The sequence below is a fragment of the Symphalangus syndactylus genome, chromosome 17 (assembly GCF_028878055.3).
Source record: "Symphalangus syndactylus isolate Jambi chromosome 17, NHGRI_mSymSyn1-v2.1_pri, whole genome shotgun sequence".
Taxonomy (NCBI): domain Eukaryota; kingdom Metazoa; phylum Chordata; class Mammalia; order Primates; family Hylobatidae; genus Symphalangus; species Symphalangus syndactylus.
The window spans coordinates 10,926,542-10,942,662 of record NC_072439.2 but is presented as its reverse complement, the minus strand read 5'-3'; the positions used below and the strand labels follow the sequence as shown (position 1 = coordinate 10,942,662).

The window sequence follows — 16,121 nt, the reverse complement described above, 5'->3', positions numbered from 1 at the left end:
TCCCCGCTGGTGGGCGGGGCCTGGGCCGCCGGACGCGCGGACGGGGGCGGGCAGGGCGCCCTACCCGGGGTGACGTCAGGCTCCTTTCGCGGCGCGTTGCCCTGGAAACCGCGTTTCCATCCCGGCGGGTTTCCGGGGGCCGCCCCCTCCCATTCAGCTTTTTCCTCAATGGTGGGGGGAAGGGAGCGATCCAGGGCCGACCCCGCCCCCCGCGATCCCAGCCGTCCCTGCCCTCTTTGTGCCTCAGTTTACCTCTCCGTGCCTCCCTACGCACACTTGGCCTCCGCCTGCCGCCCCTCCGCCCGCTGCACCCCTGGTTGGGCTGACCCTACCAGGCCAGGGCTCTGAGCCTGGAGCTCCACACCCCACCCTACGCCCCCAGGGCACAGCCTTGACCCCCGGGATCCCCAGGCTGGGGTGGGGGTCAGCATCCCGAGGGGCGGGTCCTAGAGTGCAGGGGACGCGCCCCCCACCCTGCAGGCTACAGACACAGCCCCTGTGATTCAGCAGGTGCTTCCGACAACATCCTCTTTCCTCCTTCCCACCCCGCCCAGCGAGGGGGCGGTGGCGCCCTTGGGCCCTCGCCCTGACCCCAGGCCGGGCGTCGGTGACCCGCACCCCCACCCTGCGCCCCAAGGGGACATCCGCACCAGGGACGGGGGCGGGGGGGGTGCCGCCTGACTGGGCATCCGCCTTCCTGCCGTGGGCGTGGGATGATTTGGGGTTGACTGGGCGTTGGGAGGGGCAGAGGGGTCTCAGGAAGGTGCTCCCAGGACACTCCCTGGACCTGTGCCCCTTCCCCTGGGGGTTCCCGGTGCTGGGGCCCCTAGAGATGGGATAAGGGGTGGAGGTCACATCATTGAACAAACACCCCAAATCCTCTAGGCCAAGTGATGTTCCTCTTTGGGCCTCTGTTCTCCCATCTATAAAATGGGGGACCAATTACTTCTCTTAGGCAACTTTTATTACCTGAGGAAATACAGGTTAAAAAATTTAAAAAAGGACATGAAAGAGTATTATTGCCCCATCTCTGCCCAGCCCGGACATGGATGGAGGTGGGACCCCAGAGAGGACTCAGTCCTGGTGAGGCTCTTGGGAGCTCTAGGCTAGGGGTAGAGAGAGGGAAGGTGGGGGTCTGGGGGACGGGGTGGACAGGGGTGGAAGGCGCAGGCTGGGCAAGTTCCCAGACAGCAAGGGACAGCCGGACGAGGGGTGTTCCTAGACAGGGGCAAAGGCCGGAAGGTTTGGAGCTGAAGGCCAGGTCTGGGAAGGGCTGGAATGTCAGGAGGTGTGGCCAGAGAGGCCCCCCAGGGCTGGGTCAAGCCAGGCCTCTATCACCAGCCAGCCCAAGGTATCCTGCGGAGTCCTGGGTCCTCCCAGTTGGCCTGGTGATCTCCCTGCAGCAAGCCACACAGATGTGAGACTCCAGGAAGGGGAGCGGGTGGGTGTGGCAGAGTGGGAGTCCCCGACTCCTGTGGCTAGGGAGAGCTGGTGGTCGTGTCTCCCCCATACTGTCAGGTCCTGAGAGGGGGCCAGGGTCCTGCCCAGGCCACGAAGCAGGCAGGCAGGCCCTCGCCCCACACCCTAAGGGACTTCCGGCCTTGGGTACCAGGAAGTGGCTGGGCTCCTCCCTCCCACACCCTGGCTGCTTCCTGCCCACCCGGCAGCCAGGGAAGGAGCGTGGGAACTTCTCAGGGCCCTGACCACTGCCCCACCCCCTCCTTGGGCCATTGGACCCAGATCCGCCCTCTTGACTCCCTGAGCTGACATCCCACTCCAACCAAGGCCAAATTCCCCCACTAGGCAGGAGTCAATGTGTTTCATTTTCTGTTTATTACTTGAAATCACGGTGCTCGTGTAGGTTTTTCTTTTTTTTTCAATTTTATGTTTTCATACATGAAACTCACGCCAGGTGCCGGGAGCCCCACAGCCCGACCCCCCGAGGGCGGGTAATGCTTTCTTGGGCAGCCCTTACCGGGCAGAGGGTGGAGAGCCGGTTCCTGCCTGGAGGTTCCACCCTCAACCCGCGGAGGCACAGACGTTATTTAAAAATCGTTAAAAAACAAAACAGAACACACATTTAAATAGGTATCCAAGACAGTTCTTCAAAAAACAAACCCGCCCCTTTTTCTCCTTTTTTTTTCTTTTTTTTTCTTCTTTTTTTTGGAAAAACGAAAACAAAACAAAACCCAAAATCCGTGAGCTCTACCCTCTGGGACCCCTCCCTGCCCACCCTCCCACAAAAAAATTTACAGAGCTACAGTTATAACACGTGATGTTCACATCTGAAACCATTAACTTTTCAACACATGAACGGGGGGAGTTGAGGACCTGGGGTTCACCTACGAGAACAAAGGGGGGAACAGGCAGGGCCAGGACAAGACCGACAGGAGGGGTGAGGAAGGGTCCAGACATCTCCATTATCATTAAAAAATAAAAAGTGAGTGGGGAAAAAAATCCAAAAACTACCCCACTGAAATGGCCCCAGTAGGGGATTTGTCCCTCCCCTCTGGAGCCAGACACCCCCAGGGCAGGGGCACTGAGGGGCGGGGGGTCCAAATTAGACCAGCAGCGGACCCCGCCACGGGGGTTAATGCTACACGGAGTTGTTGCCCCCTGCCCAGGGGATTCACAGCTCAGCACCCCCTCCCATCCTGGCTGCAGGAGGGGCCCCCAGACAGTCCCAAATCCACATCCCTCAGGTTGGGCCGGGAAGGAGGGCTTGGAGGGGGGAACTCCCCAGCACCCAGCCATTCTCTCCCCTTTTTCAAGAGTTCCCCAACCACTATTGGCTCAGTCAGAAAATTAATAGTCTATAAATACCCCAAACTCAGGCAGGAGGTCAGAAAACACGGGGGTGGGGGCGGAGGAAACAGCACAGTCCGCCGGCTGGGGCGGGGCGGAGGGCAGGCTGAGGGGGTAGTTCCCCTCTCCCTTCCGGGCAGGAAAGGGTGCCACGCCCCTGCACCCAAACCCCCGTGTGGACCCCAGCCCCAGCCTCTCTGCTAAAACGGCTTTGCTCTCCTTGTTAAAGAAATGAAGGAAAATGCAAAAAGAGACCAAGAAAAGAGGATAGGAGTGGAAGAGAAACAGTCCCCTCGTGGGCTTCCGTGACCTGTTGGCTTGCTGTAGCCCAGTGGGTGCTGCTGGCCTGGGGCGGAGACCCCGAAATCTGCACTGGGGGGTGGGATGGGTTCTGCGCGCTGCGGCCCCCTCCCCTCATCTGTAAAGTGCATAATGATACATCGACATTTTTGACTTAAAACCTGAATAGGGCCGGGGAGAAAGGAGGTGGCGGAAGGGATGGGGCAGGTTTCTCCGTCTCCTTCACTCTCCACCATCCAGAGAGACTGCTACATATTGGAGCTGGGGAAGGTTGGCAGGGAGGAAGGACCGACCCGGCGCAGAGGTGAAAGGAGAGAGAGGAGGAGGAGGAGGAAGACGAGGGCAGGAGTGAAGGGTGAAGGAGGTAGGAAGCAAAGCCCATGAAGAGTCCAGGAAACCACGGTCAGAACTTTTTTAAAAAAGAAAAAAATAATAAAAAAGAAAAGAAAAAAAGGCTTCTGGCTGGGGGGAGTGGCCACCTGCCCTCCAGGGCTGGCCCACGCTCTCTCCGGGGCTCTCGGAGTCCCCGCCGCCCTGGGCTGGGGTGCGAGGGGCTAGGGTGGCCGATCCGAAGATCCTAAGCCACCACGAACTCTGACTTGATGTCAGGGTTGACTTCTGGCTTCCACACGGAGTCCTCAAAGTCGAGGCCCAGGCCGGAGGCCTCGCTGGGGCTACCGCCACCCCCGCTGCTACTGCTGTCGCTGCGGCCAGCCTTGCGGCTGGGTGACCAGTGGTACGGACCCCGCGCATCCCGCCGGGCCTTTCTACGGAGCCGTTTCTGCTGCAGGAGCAGCTGCAGCCGTTCCACCTTGCAGCGCGTGGCGCGGTTTTCTGTCTGCCGAAGGCGGTCCCCTGCAAAGGAGGTAGTGGCCTGTGACTCCCAAAGCCTCCACCTGCTGAACACAGGGGGACCACCCCAGACCCCAGCAAATGCCCCTGAGGTCAGACACAGTCCTGCCCTCCCTGGAGGGAGGTCAGCAAAGGAAACGGTCAAGGACGCCCACCATGCCGGGCACAGTGGTTCACACCTGTAATCCCAGCACTTTGGGAGGCCAAGACAGGAGAATCGCTTGAGCTCAGGAGTTCGAGACAGGCCTGGGCAACCTCAGGAGTTCGAGACAGGCCTGGGCCACAGAGCGAGACCCCTCCTCTACAAAAATTACAAAATTAGCTGGGCATGGTGGTGTTTGCCTGGAGTCCCACCTTCGCAGCTGGCATCTAATTCTCCGGCTCAACCCCATGAGCTGGAGAGGTCAGGACTGTCCTGCCTCATCCTTCCTGGAGTCCTACATGGAGGGGGCTTGGTCGCTTCTGTGATCCGAGGGGAGATACTTGGGGGTTGTACCCACTCCAGTCTGGCTCTGTCACCCAGGCTGGAGTGCACTGGTGTGACCTCGGCTCACTGCAAGCTCCGCCTCCGGGTTCACGCCATTCTCCTGCCTCAGCCTCCCATGTAGCTGGGACTACAGGCGCCCGCCACCACGCCCGGCTAATTTTTTGTATTTTTAGTAGAGACGGGGTTTCACCGTGTTAGCCAGGATGGTCTCAATCTTCTGACCTCGTGATCCGCCCGCCTTGGCCTCCCAAAGCGCTGGGATTACAAGCGTGAGTCACCGCGCCCGGCCAGTTTCCCACTTTTAAACTGAGCTGGGAGGAGTCCCCCCGGTGAGACTCTGGAGGGAGTAACCCGCCGTTTGGGAGTAGCTGGGGCCAGGTTGGTGGGGGGGTTGTGTTCCTTGCTTTTCCAAGTCACTTAAATGCTTAGGGGTGGGCTCTGGCCCCGCCTCGGCCTGCCAGGCCTGACTTGGCCATTCACAGAGGCTCCAAATGCCATCTGGAGATGGTGCCCCAGCGGGGGGCCAGGAGGAAGTGGGCTTGGGGCCCCCCGGGAGCACACAAGGACACTTTGTGCCCTGACACACATGCTGCCTTCTCTCCGGGCTGGAGCAGAGCAGTGGCCACGGCAGCTGCCATCCCCCCCCAGGCCCCTGGGCAGGTCAGCTGCTCCTGTGCCCACCAGCTCACACAGAGGAGCCTTGACAAGCCCGGGCGGGCGGGGAAGGCAGGACCCCCAAGGGCGGCCACTCACCCGGGGGCTTGCACATGCGGATCTGGCTCTGGCCCTGCAGCAGGGAGGCTGGGGGGGCAGCCGCGAGCTTCTCGCAGGAGGTAGTTCTGGGGGCCAGGTCGGGGGCCGGCGAGGCCGGGGAGCACTGGGCGTGGCAGCGGAGCTGGGCCAGCGAAGGGGGCATGCCCTGGTAGTGCCGGGTGGCGCTCAGGAGGTCGTTCAGGATCTGCAGGATGGTGCCGATGTCACGCCGCGGCCGCCCGCTGCTGTCTTGGCAGTTGGGGTGTAGCGTGCCTGCGGGCAGAGGTCGCCGTGAGTGCCCGGCATGTGTACAGTCCCGCATGTCCAGGATGGGCGTCCACGGGTGTGAGCTCATGACCTCAGACAGCAGGGTGGGCATGTGAGCTGACGTGCACGAGGGAAAACGGCGGGAGCTGTACACGTCCCAGTACATAGGCGCCTGGTGACCCGTGGCCTCCGGGGCAGGGCCAGGCGTGTGTGGGGGGGATTCCAGGGGGACAAGTGAGCAGAAGGACACAGCCTGCGTATGCCCAGAATATGTGGAGTCGCCTGTGGGTGGACGTGGACCCCAAATGCACAGGGTCACGGGACACACGTGAGCTCACGCCTGTGCTGTGACACCTACCAGAGAAGGTCCCTGAGAAGACCCCCGGGGCGTGATTCACAAAGCTCTCAATGACGGCGCCGGGTTTTCGGGAGCGGGGGGCAGGGCTGGCCCCTGGGGTAGACGCGGTGCTGGCACCAGGACTGGCACTGCTGCTGGCCGTGGGGGAGCAGTTCATCTGCTGACGGGAGGAAGGGGCATGTGAGCACAGGGTCCAGGCTCAGGGGATCACCAGCAACCCAGGGTCTAGAGATAGCCCCCCAGTCTAGGCTCAGGGGATCACCAGCAACCCAGGGTCTAGAGATAGCCCCCCAGTCTAGGCTCAGGGGATCACCAGCAACCCAGGGACCAGAGATCACCCACCAGCCCAGGTCAGGAGATGATCTGTCAACACAGGATTTAGAGATAAACTACCCCAGAGTCACAAGGTCACAACCAACCCAGGACACAGAAATGACCCATGAATCAAAGGTCAGGAGACCATCTACTGGTCCAGGTCAGGTCAGGAGATGACCATCAACTCAGGATCTAGAGACACCCCACCAATCTAGGCTGGGGGATCACCCACCAGCCCGAAGTCACAGGATAGCCCTTAATACAAGGGACTCACCTGGGACTAAGAGTCCTTGTCCTCCCCAAGCCCTCCCCAGGACGGCTCACCCTTTGGATTCCAACTGAGGGTCACCCTTCCCTTCCCCAGGCTCACCTCCGGGCAGGTGGTGGAGGCTGCGTGGGACCGGAAGGAGCCGGCTGTGATGGGCGAGGGAGATGCAGGGGACGGGCTGGTGGGCACCGGGGGGACTCGGGCAGCACTGGACACCGGCCGGCAGGGCGAGGACACAGGGGAGGCTATGCTGGGGTCCCCCCGCGCAGCGGCGGCGGCGGCGGCCGCGGCGGCCAGCACATGGCGGTGTTGCAGTGGAGCGTGCTGGGCCGCAAGCTGCAGCTGCACGAACATCATGTGATCGCCCACACGCAAGGCCAGTGTCAGTGGCGAGCGGCCCGACAGGAAGTCACTGACCTGCAAGGAGAGCGGTCCGTCAGCTGGGAGCCCCAGCTTGCGGCGCCCCCAGCCCAGCCCGGCCCAGTCCCCCCGCGCTGTGACCTGGGGCCTCTCGCCGCCCCTCTCTGGGCTCTGGGGTCCCTGTCGGTGCCACGGACGCTTAAATAAAATGAATCTGTATTTCCGGAAGCCTCCTCCGCCAGCCCGGCCCGGCCCGGGCGCCGCTGGGGGCTGTGGGGACAGAGGCGGGTCAGACGGGGGCCTGCCCCTCCCTGGCCAACTTGGTCGGTTCTTACAAGGGGAAACTGAGGCCAGAGGGGACAGGGCCCAGCTGGCAGTCACTGACCTCAAACAACCTTCACTTTGCCTTTCCCCCACCCTCATGGGCCCCTAGATCCTCTCTGCCTGTGGATACGGGAGGGGCTCTATCTCAGGCCCCCTCCCAGCTAAGTCACCAGGGCCAGCAAGTGGGTGGAATTCCTGGACGAGTTCTTCTGTCCTAACCTTTGCTTTCTCAAGATAAATATTTATCTGTCCTGGGCGGGGCCGAGGCCGAGAGGGCTGCGGCAAGGCTGCAGGAAGGGGCCCTGAGCGCCCTGGGGCTGCAGTCCCGGAGGGCACAACCTGCTTCCGGCATAGAAACCCTCAATCGCCCCCCCCCCCCCCCCCCCCGTTCAGGGTGGGTGTGGGTTGGATCTGACCCTGTCCTCGCCAAGCCCCCTGCTCTGGGTCCGGACCAGAGCCCTGCTCTCCCCAGGGGCCGAGATGGGGCGGGGGGCGGAGGTTTCTGAGAAGTGACATAGGCTGGGATGACTCAGAACCGACCGCCTCCCAGCTCTCTCTCCCAGCTCTCCTCTCTGCTGGCAGTGGCTGGCGTAACCTTCTCTGCTTGGGGCCCGTGGGGAGGGAGGCAGGGAAGAGGGCAGGGTGAAGCCCCCACCCTGCGGCCCAGCCTCCCGCCCCCCTGCCCCAAGACAGCCTTTGCAGGAAGGGCCCGGGGTGGCTTCCCGAGGGCAGCTGGAGTCCCCACCACCACCCGCCCTGCAACTTCCTCCCTGGGGAGGGCTAATGGGCGGGCATGACTTGGTGCCAGGCAGGGAAGCAACCCTGGGGAGCCCAGTGTCTCCGCCCAGCACCCCCACCCCAGCTCCTTCCTGACACAGGCGCCCGGGGAGGAGGGTGTGAAGCCAACACGCCCTGGGCCCCCTGCCAACCGCAGCCCCCCAGCGGCGGGGAGCTCTGCTCACACTCGCCCCAGGAAATCACCTGCAACCCCCACCCTGGCTCGGGACCCCGGCTCTGCCCCCACGCCGCTGCCGCTGCTGCTGTGGCCACCCCCATGGCAGACCACCCAGCTCCCGGCCCCCGCCCTGCCCCCGCGACGCAGGGAGAGGGCAGGACTCTACATGCCGCTGGAAAAGAGGAAGGGGGCGCGGGCCTTGGGGCCAGGGAGGCCCGGGAAGCTGGCCACCCATTGCTGGGGCGGGTGGCAGCCTGTGTCCCCCACCCTGGCAGAGGACGGATTGCTGAGGCCTGTGTCACCCTCCTGGGAGGTGGCCAGGGCCGTTGTCTGAGGGAGGCTTGGCCGCAGCCAAGAAAATGAGGAAAGGAGGAGGAAAAAAAAAAAGTCCGCAGCAAAACCGGGAACCGGGTGAGGGCCAGCCCCAGCCTCCCTCCTGGCCGCTTACTAAATATTTTCCTAACATCCTGTCTAGGCCTCCCTGGCCCCAGGGCTGGGCGCCCCCGCCCCCTCCCCTTTCGGGGTAGAGAACAAAGGCCAGAGAGGAGGAGGAGGGGGGGTGACGAGATCCCCACCCTCTCACGACGGGGTCACGGAAGGCGGAAGGAGAGTCACCCAGGCCGCCGCCCCCAGCCCCCAACAGAAATGTAAAAAAGGAGAAACTCGCTCAGGGGAAGCCACAGTGGCTGGGGGGGGCCTCCACGGTGGGGGCCGAGGGGGCTGGGGATGCAGGCCGGGGTGTGAGCGGGGATGAGGCCCCATGTGCCAAGGTCACCCTGCAGGCAGTCTTGTGAAAGCCAGGTCCCCTTCCCCCAGGGCAGCCACCGTGGGAGAGAAAGCCCTCTGGGTCAGGTGGTGAATCTTGGGGGAGAGGAGGTGGGGAGGCCAGGCCAGGCTGGCACCCAGGCGGGGTGGCGCGTCCCCTCCCCTCCCCCGGCCTCCTGGGAGCACAGACAACCCCCAGGCCCCATGGGTGGCCGAGGCACCCTGCCCCTGGGGCTGCCCTGTTAGGAAAGGGCTGGCGAGGTCTTACCTGCGTCTCCGTGAGACTCTCGAGGGCTTGCATCACAGACTGCTCCGGCCTTGAGGCCTGAGACTACAAAAAGAGGCAGGAGAGGGGCCTGAGTGTGGGGTCGGAATCGTGAGCTGGAACATGGGGTGGGGAGGGCCCTGCTGGCTGGCGGGGTGGGGGCCCCAGGTGGTGTGTGTGCGGACAGGTGCCGAGGGATGAGCTACTGCCTGTGTCCGGGGGCCTCGGGGGGCACGCAGCCCCATGGCCATTTACCATGAGGCCCGCTTCCACGGTGGGTACCAAGGTCAGCTTGCTGCCATCACCCACGCCGAACTCCTGCAGCTTCCCCGAACTGAGCCGGCTGGGGGGAGGAAGGAAGAGCATGAGACTCCGCGGAGACGACACAGGGACGCGGAAGCAGAGGCCGCGGGGGAGGGCTGTGCTCGTGTGGGGAGAGACGGATAAGTTCCCACCCCCACCCCTTCCCGGCTTCCAGATCCAGGACCCTAAGCGCGTGCAGAGAGATCTCCGTCTGGTGCTGGGAGCCCCATCCTGGTGATTCAGCCCCCTTTCCTCCAGTGGAAACCCCGCCCTGGACTCTGGCACCCCAACCAGGCACTTTCTCCTCGTCTGGGCCCCCAGTGTGCTCTATGCCACCTTCCTCCGCGCCCCCCGGGCAGCCCCTGCCTCCAATTCCCTAATTCTAGTCCTGGCTCGTCTTTGTGGGCACCACGGGCTTCGGCCCGAAGAGAGGCCCTGGGGGTTGCGCCGGGCCAGGCTTCCCCTCCTCCTCCCTCCCCGGCGCAGGCGGCCGCCGCCGCGCAGACAAAGGAGACCCTCCCCCTCCGCCCCTCCCCCGATGGGCCCCTCCGCTGGGATGGACACTGCGTGTCCCCGGAGGCCCGCGGGGGGAGGGCTCCGGGCCTGCAGGCGATTTAAATACCAGGGGGGAGGGGAGGCTGCGGGGAGCGCTCGGAGGCGAGAACAAAGGGGGGAGAGAGACGCAAGTGGGGGGAGACAGCCAGACGCAGACGAAGCCGCCGAGCAGATGCGGAAGCCAGCGCGGACGCAGGCGGGAGGGGGCGGCGGCGGCCCCCACACCCGCAGCCGGGACCTCCGCAACGCCCTGGGATTCCTGCCCGCCCCCAAGGGGGGCCGCCGAAGCCCGGCCCGGGACGCCCTCGCAGCCGCCTTTGTGCGGCGACCCCGGACGGGGGAGGGGGCCGAGGCAGGCGAGGCCGAGCAGAGGGCGCCCGAGAGCGCGCGGCGCGCCCCCGCCCCCCGTCTGGCCGCCCCCTGCCTTCCCCGCGCGGCGCGCTCTTTGTTCCCGCCCGGGGGCCGGGGCCCGAGGGGGCGGCCGGCCGGGGGCGCGCGGTACCTACGTGTCTTTGTGGAGAAGCGCCAGGCGCTCCTTGGGCACTTTGAGGCGCTGAGACAACCGCTTGCGCAGCCCCTCCACCGTCTCGTCGGGCGGCACAGCCAGGTCGTAGCGGGTGCCGGTGGTGCTGTGGATGGCCAGGCTCATGGGCGCCGCCTCGGCCGCCGGGCCCAGCTCGCAGGCGCCGCCGGGGGCCCCGCGCCGGCAGCTCCGGGCGCCGCCGGGCTGCGGCTCCATCCCCGGCGCGCGCTGGGGGGCTGGGGGCGGCGGGCGCCGCCAATCCTCGCCGCGCCTCCGGGACAGGGGCGAGGGGCTCCCCGGTTGCCGGGTCCTCCGGGCACTCGGGGGCGCGGAGCAGCGCGCGTCCTCCTCGAGAAAGTCCTGGCCGCGGAATGCGAGACCGAAATCCAAAATCCGAGTGGCGCTCCGAGGTCGCTACGGCTCCTGGGGGCGCCTTCCGGGAGTGGGGACGGCACTTGCTTCTCCTTTAAAGGGCGGCGGGCGCGACCGAGGCGCGGCGCGGGGAAGGGTCCTGGGGAGGGGGCGCCGTTCGGCCGGTGGCGCTGGGTGCCGTCTGCCGCCCGGGTCGCGCTTCCTCGCGCGTCCCCTCCCTTAGCAACAGCCGCCGCCGCCGCTCGGAGGATCTGGGGGTGAAAGTAACAAGAAAAAAAAGTTATAATGTATCAACGTTCCAGGGGGCGGGGCGGCCGCCCCCTCCCATTCACTACTTACTCCGCCGGCCCCGCGCCGGCCAATCGCCGCGCGCCGAGCGCCCAGTCGGCCGCGAGCCCGGGCCTATGAGAGCCGCCCCGGCACCGCCCCACGTGGCAGCCGGGCCCGCCCCCCTCGCCCCGCCCCCAGCGCCAAGGCGACCAAGGGGAGCGCGGCGGGGGCGGGGCTGGCGCCTCTCCGCGCCCGCCCCCGCCCCGCCCGCGCCCGCAGCCATTCATAAGCGCCCGGAGCCCGCAACAAAGGGCGGGCGCGCCCTGGGGGTCGCGGGACCCCGATCTGGAGACGGGTTTTGTACCCCTTGCGATCCCCGGGGAACGGCCTAGGACCGGGAGGGGGCGCGGGCCATTGTTCCCGGCGCCGGGAGGGGCAGGAAGTCGTGGGGCCACCCCGCCGCGTCCGTCCGGGAAGAGCCGCGAGCGGAAGCGGGAGCGCGAAGTCCGCGCCTCGTGGCCGGGGTCCCGGGGCGGGCGGGCGACGATGAGGCTAGGGCCGCGGCCCCGGGGAGGGCGTGGTGCGTGGGGGCGGAGTTGGGCCCGGGCGGGGCGCCCGCACCTCGGTGACGTGGCCGAGTGGCTGCTGCCGGGGGCCCCGCGCGCCCACCCGCCGGCCCCGGGCACAACCCGTTTCCCCGAGGCGCGCCCGCTCGAGCCGTGACGTGACGCGGCGTCCCCGGCTGCGCCCGCGCGCGCTCGGGGGATGCGGTGAGTCAGCAGCTCGGGCGCGCCCTCTGCCGGGCCCGACTGGGAGCGCCGCCCGGAGTCCCGGGGAGGGGGCGCCGCCGCGTTGCCCCTGGCAGGGGAGGAAGACGACGGGGCTGCGCGCGGGGGAGGAACGCCGATCGGGGACGAAAGACTCTAGTCGGGAGACTGGGACCGTGTGGCTGGGAAACGGAGGGCGGAACGGCAACCAGTTCAAGGTCACTCGCGGTGAAGGGGGAGTGCCCCGGGGGGCGGGGCGGGGGCTGAGGTCCGGCCAGGGCGGCGCTGGCTGCGCGGAGCCCCTCCCACCCCGCACCCCGGGGGGCTTCCCAGGACCGGAGGCACCAGGATCCGTCTTGTCCCAAGAACAAAGAAAAGTGAGGGCATCCTGAGCCATCTAGAGTGGGGACCCTTCCTCGGCCGGCAGGTCCCCCCAACACTCACCGGGCGCGACAGGTTCTGCGCTCCAAGTGCTGCGAGTACCCTCGTCCGGGGCTGAATGCGCGCTGGCCGGGCCGGTCTGGGCCAAGCGGGCGGCCCCCAGCCTTTATCCGCGCCGCCTTCCCTCGGGGTGGAGTTTGGGCGGGCAGGGGGGCGGGGGGCCGGGCGGGCGGTGACGCAGACTGGCCCCCGCCCCTGCCTGCCGGCCCGGGCCCTGGGGCGCCTTGACGGCTGGGCCACCCCGTACCCAGGCTTGGCGCAGTTCATGGGGGGATTCTCCTTGAATGCCACGAGCCAAGGGTCTCGGCCTGCCTCGCCGCCGGCTGGGATGCACCCCGAATCGTCACCGGGACAGGGTTTCGGGGTGTACAGCGCGACTCGCTGCCCCGCCCCCTTCCTGCCGCCCCAGGCCCGGTGCTTCCGCCTGGGGGCGCCCGCGTGGTGGGGACGGGAAGAGGGGCCTGAGTCAGCGGCCGTCGTCCAGGAAAACAGGCTGGAGTCACCTGCCGTAGAGTGGGGGTGCCCTGGCCAGCCCCGGTCTCCTGCATCTGTCAGTGGTGACCTCAGAGGGCATTTATGGAGCGATTAGCCAGTGCCAGGCCTGCCTTGTGCCCAGCCAGTCACCAGCCAGCTATGCTGTGACCCTGGGAGGTAACTGGCCTCTCCCAGCCTGTTTCTCCAGGGTGGGTGGGAGTGTGGTGAGGGGACGCAGCAGGATCACTCTGGGACCATCGCCCCCCATTAATGCAGGACACGCACTGGTTCCCAGCCTTTGGGGTGGGAATTACCCCATTTTATAGATGAAACTGAGGCCACAGCCAATGAGACACGAATGTGGTGTGCATCTTACCTTTCCCAGTCGACTTTTTGAGGACAGTCCTGGTTGAGGTGGGCCCCGTCCTGCTCCTCTATCCAGAGAAGGGGACCCCATCCCTACTGGAGCACCTCCTGTCCACTTATCTGGCTCCTCCCTTTATCTGGCCTGACCACCTCCACCCCCACCCTGGCCATGGGCACCCCTCCCAGGGCTGCGCTCCTCCCCAGCTCTCCTTCCGGCTGCCACCCATGCTCCCAGCAGCTGTGGCCCCCACCTTGACAGGCACACCCAGCCCCGAAGGGTCAGGGCTAGGCCAGAGAGGGAGAGGCTGGGATAACCCGTGGAAGGGGGTCACGGGGGCTGCGGTTTGAGGAATGACTAGGAGTTTGTCATATAAAAAAGATGATGCGGCCGGGCGCGGTGGCTCACGCCTGTAATCCCAGCACTTTGGGAGGCCGAGGCAGATCACAAGGTCAAGAGATTGAGACCAGCCTGGCCAACATGGTGAAACCCTGTCTCTACTAAAAATACAAAAATTAGCTGGGCATGGTGGCACGTGTCTGTAGTCACAGCTACTCAGGAGGCCAAGGCAGGAGACTCGCTTGAACCTGGGAGGCGGAGGTGGCAATAAACCCAGATCGTGCCACTGCACTCCAGCCTAAGTGACAAAACGAGATTCCATCTCAAAAAAAAAAAAAAGAGAAAAAAAAAAAAAGGCCGGGCGCGGTGGCTCACGCCTGTAATCCTAGCACTCTGGGAGGCTGAGGCGCGCGGATCATGAGGTCAGGAGTTCAAGACCAGCCTGACCAACATGGTGAAACCCTGTCTCTACTAAAAATACAAAAATTAGCCAGGCATGGTGGTGTGCGCCTGTAATCTCAGCTACTTGGGAGGCTGAGGGGGGAGCATTGCTTGAACCCAGGAGGCGGAGGTTGTGGTGAGCTGAGATTGTGCCACTGCCCTCCAGCCTGGGCAATAAGAGTGAAACTCCGTCTCAAAAAAAAAAAAAAAAGATGATGGTCCAGGAAGTGGGAATGGCTCGAGCAGTTCTGGGAGCTTAGTGAACTGGACCCAGTTGGAGGGAGGAGGGGCAGGGTCGATGAATGGGGCCTGGGTGACAGGCTGGGGCCCCAGGTGGGACCTACAGGGCCAGGCTCATTCTGCTTCCAGTGAGAACAAAGGTGGCGGAGGGAGCTGTGGGCTGGTGCCAAATGGGCAGCCCGGGCAGGATATTGGGGTCCCCTGTGAGTGGCCAGCAGCTGCCACCTCCCTCCTTGCCTTTTGCTTCTCGTGTGGCTTTGCCACCTGGACACCATCACCTCAGTCCCTCAGTCTGATTAGGAGTGGAATGGGAGACAGGTTGTGGGAGAGCCCCGAACACCGTCACCTCGGTCTGGTCGGGAGTGGAATGGACACCGTCACCTCGGTCTGGTCGGGAGTGGGATGGACACGGTCACCTCGGTCTGGTCGGGAGTGGGATGGACACCGTCACCTCGGTCTGGTCGGGAGTGGGATGGGACACGGTCACCTCGGTCTGATCGGGAGTGGGATGGGACACGAGTTGTAGGGACATGCTGGGCTTCACAGGAGCCACTGTGTGGCCCTTTGGGGACCAGATGCCCAGAGCCAGAGTCTAAATGAATAAACGTGCTACAGCGCTTCCTCACCATTTCCCATACTCAGCGTCCCCATGGTTGAGCGGGTTGTTCCTGGGTGTGATGGGGACAAATGCTGTGCTCTGTCCTGCCCCACTGAACCCGGGGCTGCCCTCACGGAAGGGCCTTGACCGCCTGGTTCCCGGCCCCACCCTGGCTGCCTCCTGCTCCAGGACGCATCCAGCCAGCACGGGCTGTGCCCTCCGGGTGTCAGGTGTCTCGGGTGTCCTGAGGCCTGGCTCCAAGGCTCACACCCTCCCTGGTGGTGGGGGCAGGGGGGTCCCCGAAGTGAGCAGCTCCTCCCACTGGGCCCCTGCTAAGTCCCAGCTGTGCCCTTGGTCTTATTTATAGGGTCCTGGTGACCTGGCAGGAACTTGAAGACCTGGGGCTGGAGCTGGGGGTGCGGGGGGGGGAGGGTGGGGCCTGGGCAGAGGCTGCTCCTGTGACCTGGTGGCTGGCACAACCTTCCCTGGGCTGCAGATTCCTGGAGAAGTGGGGGCCTGGTCACTCGTGCCCCGAGGCCCAAGCAGAGGGGGAGCCAGGCAGGGGACCCTGGGCTGTTCCAGAATACCTGACCTGCTGACTGGCGGCCTCAGAGTCGCAAGGCCCCCAACGGCACCTCACCAAGTGCAGCCGTGGCAAGTCACCCGCATGGGGCCATGACGTAGGAGTGAGCTGCCCGTCGTGCTGACAGGCCTGGGGCGGCCTCTCTGTCACCATCCCAGCTCCAGTGACACAGGCAGGCCCACCCTCCCCACTCACCCCCCTGGAATTCCTTGCCTACCCCACTCCACAGGTCCCTGTTCCAAGGAGGGGAGGAGGTCAGGAGACCCCAGCCCCCGCTGTCCGCACACCACCTGGAGCCAGTGTTGCCCGCCCCCAGGGTTACGGAAAGGAGAAGAGGCAGGCCCAGCAGGGCAGTGCCAGGGAGCCGCCCTCTCCTGGGCCCACCCCACTCCATCTGGGGCCAACCCAGAAGCCTAGGTGCCCACGGAGGTGCCAAAAACACTGCAGATTCGGCACCCGGCCAGGCAGGGCCACCCACAGGACGGGCTGGCACAGGGCGGGGCCAGTGTGGGAGTGGGTGGGGCCCGCCTCTTCCCAGAGGCTGGTGGGTGGGGCCAAGGGCCGGCAGGGCTCAGAGTCAAGGCCTGGAGACCAGGAACTCGGCAGAGGCGCCAGGAGCGGCGGGGACACCCCTCCCTGGGGACACCCCTCCCTGACGGATGTCCCCATCACTGGCGACCTTCACCCTCCCCACCGTCGTAGGGTGAAGGTCAGCAGCCTGCCCTCCTGGCTGCACCCCACCCACCCCCTTGAGCCTGCTTCCCACGGACCTCCAGG

The 16,121-nt window shown here is 65.4% G+C and overlaps 1 protein-coding gene across 5 annotated transcripts; it reads right to left on the bottom strand.

Moving 5' to 3' along the window:
• Positions 1-1,816: 1,816 nt before the first annotated feature.
• On the bottom strand, positions 1,817-14,865 carry MIDN (midnolin). Of its 5 annotated transcripts, none has more exons than XM_055248275.2 (9): positions 12,309-14,865; positions 10,439-11,078; positions 9,330-9,417; positions 9,078-9,140; positions 6,907-7,035; positions 6,508-6,822; positions 5,823-5,979; positions 5,198-5,470; positions 1,817-3,960 (listed from the first exon to the last, which is right to left on the bottom strand). In XM_055248275.2, the coding sequence occupies exons 2-9, from the start codon at positions 10,669-10,671 to the stop codon at positions 3,683-3,685; spliced, it is 1,536 nt and encodes a 511-aa protein (XP_055104250.1). In that variant the 5' UTR covers positions 10,672-11,078; positions 12,309-14,865; the 3' UTR covers positions 1,817-3,682. The 5 variants fall into 5 exon arrangements, with proteins under 5 accessions (XP_055104250.1, XP_055104249.1, XP_055104252.1 ...); XM_055248274.2 differs by having other exon boundaries at positions 5,823-5,982; positions 12,309-14,862; XM_055248277.2 differs by lacking the exon at positions 6,907-7,035 and having other exon boundaries at positions 12,309-14,857.
• Between the last annotated feature and the right edge of the window lie 1,256 nt (positions 14,866-16,121).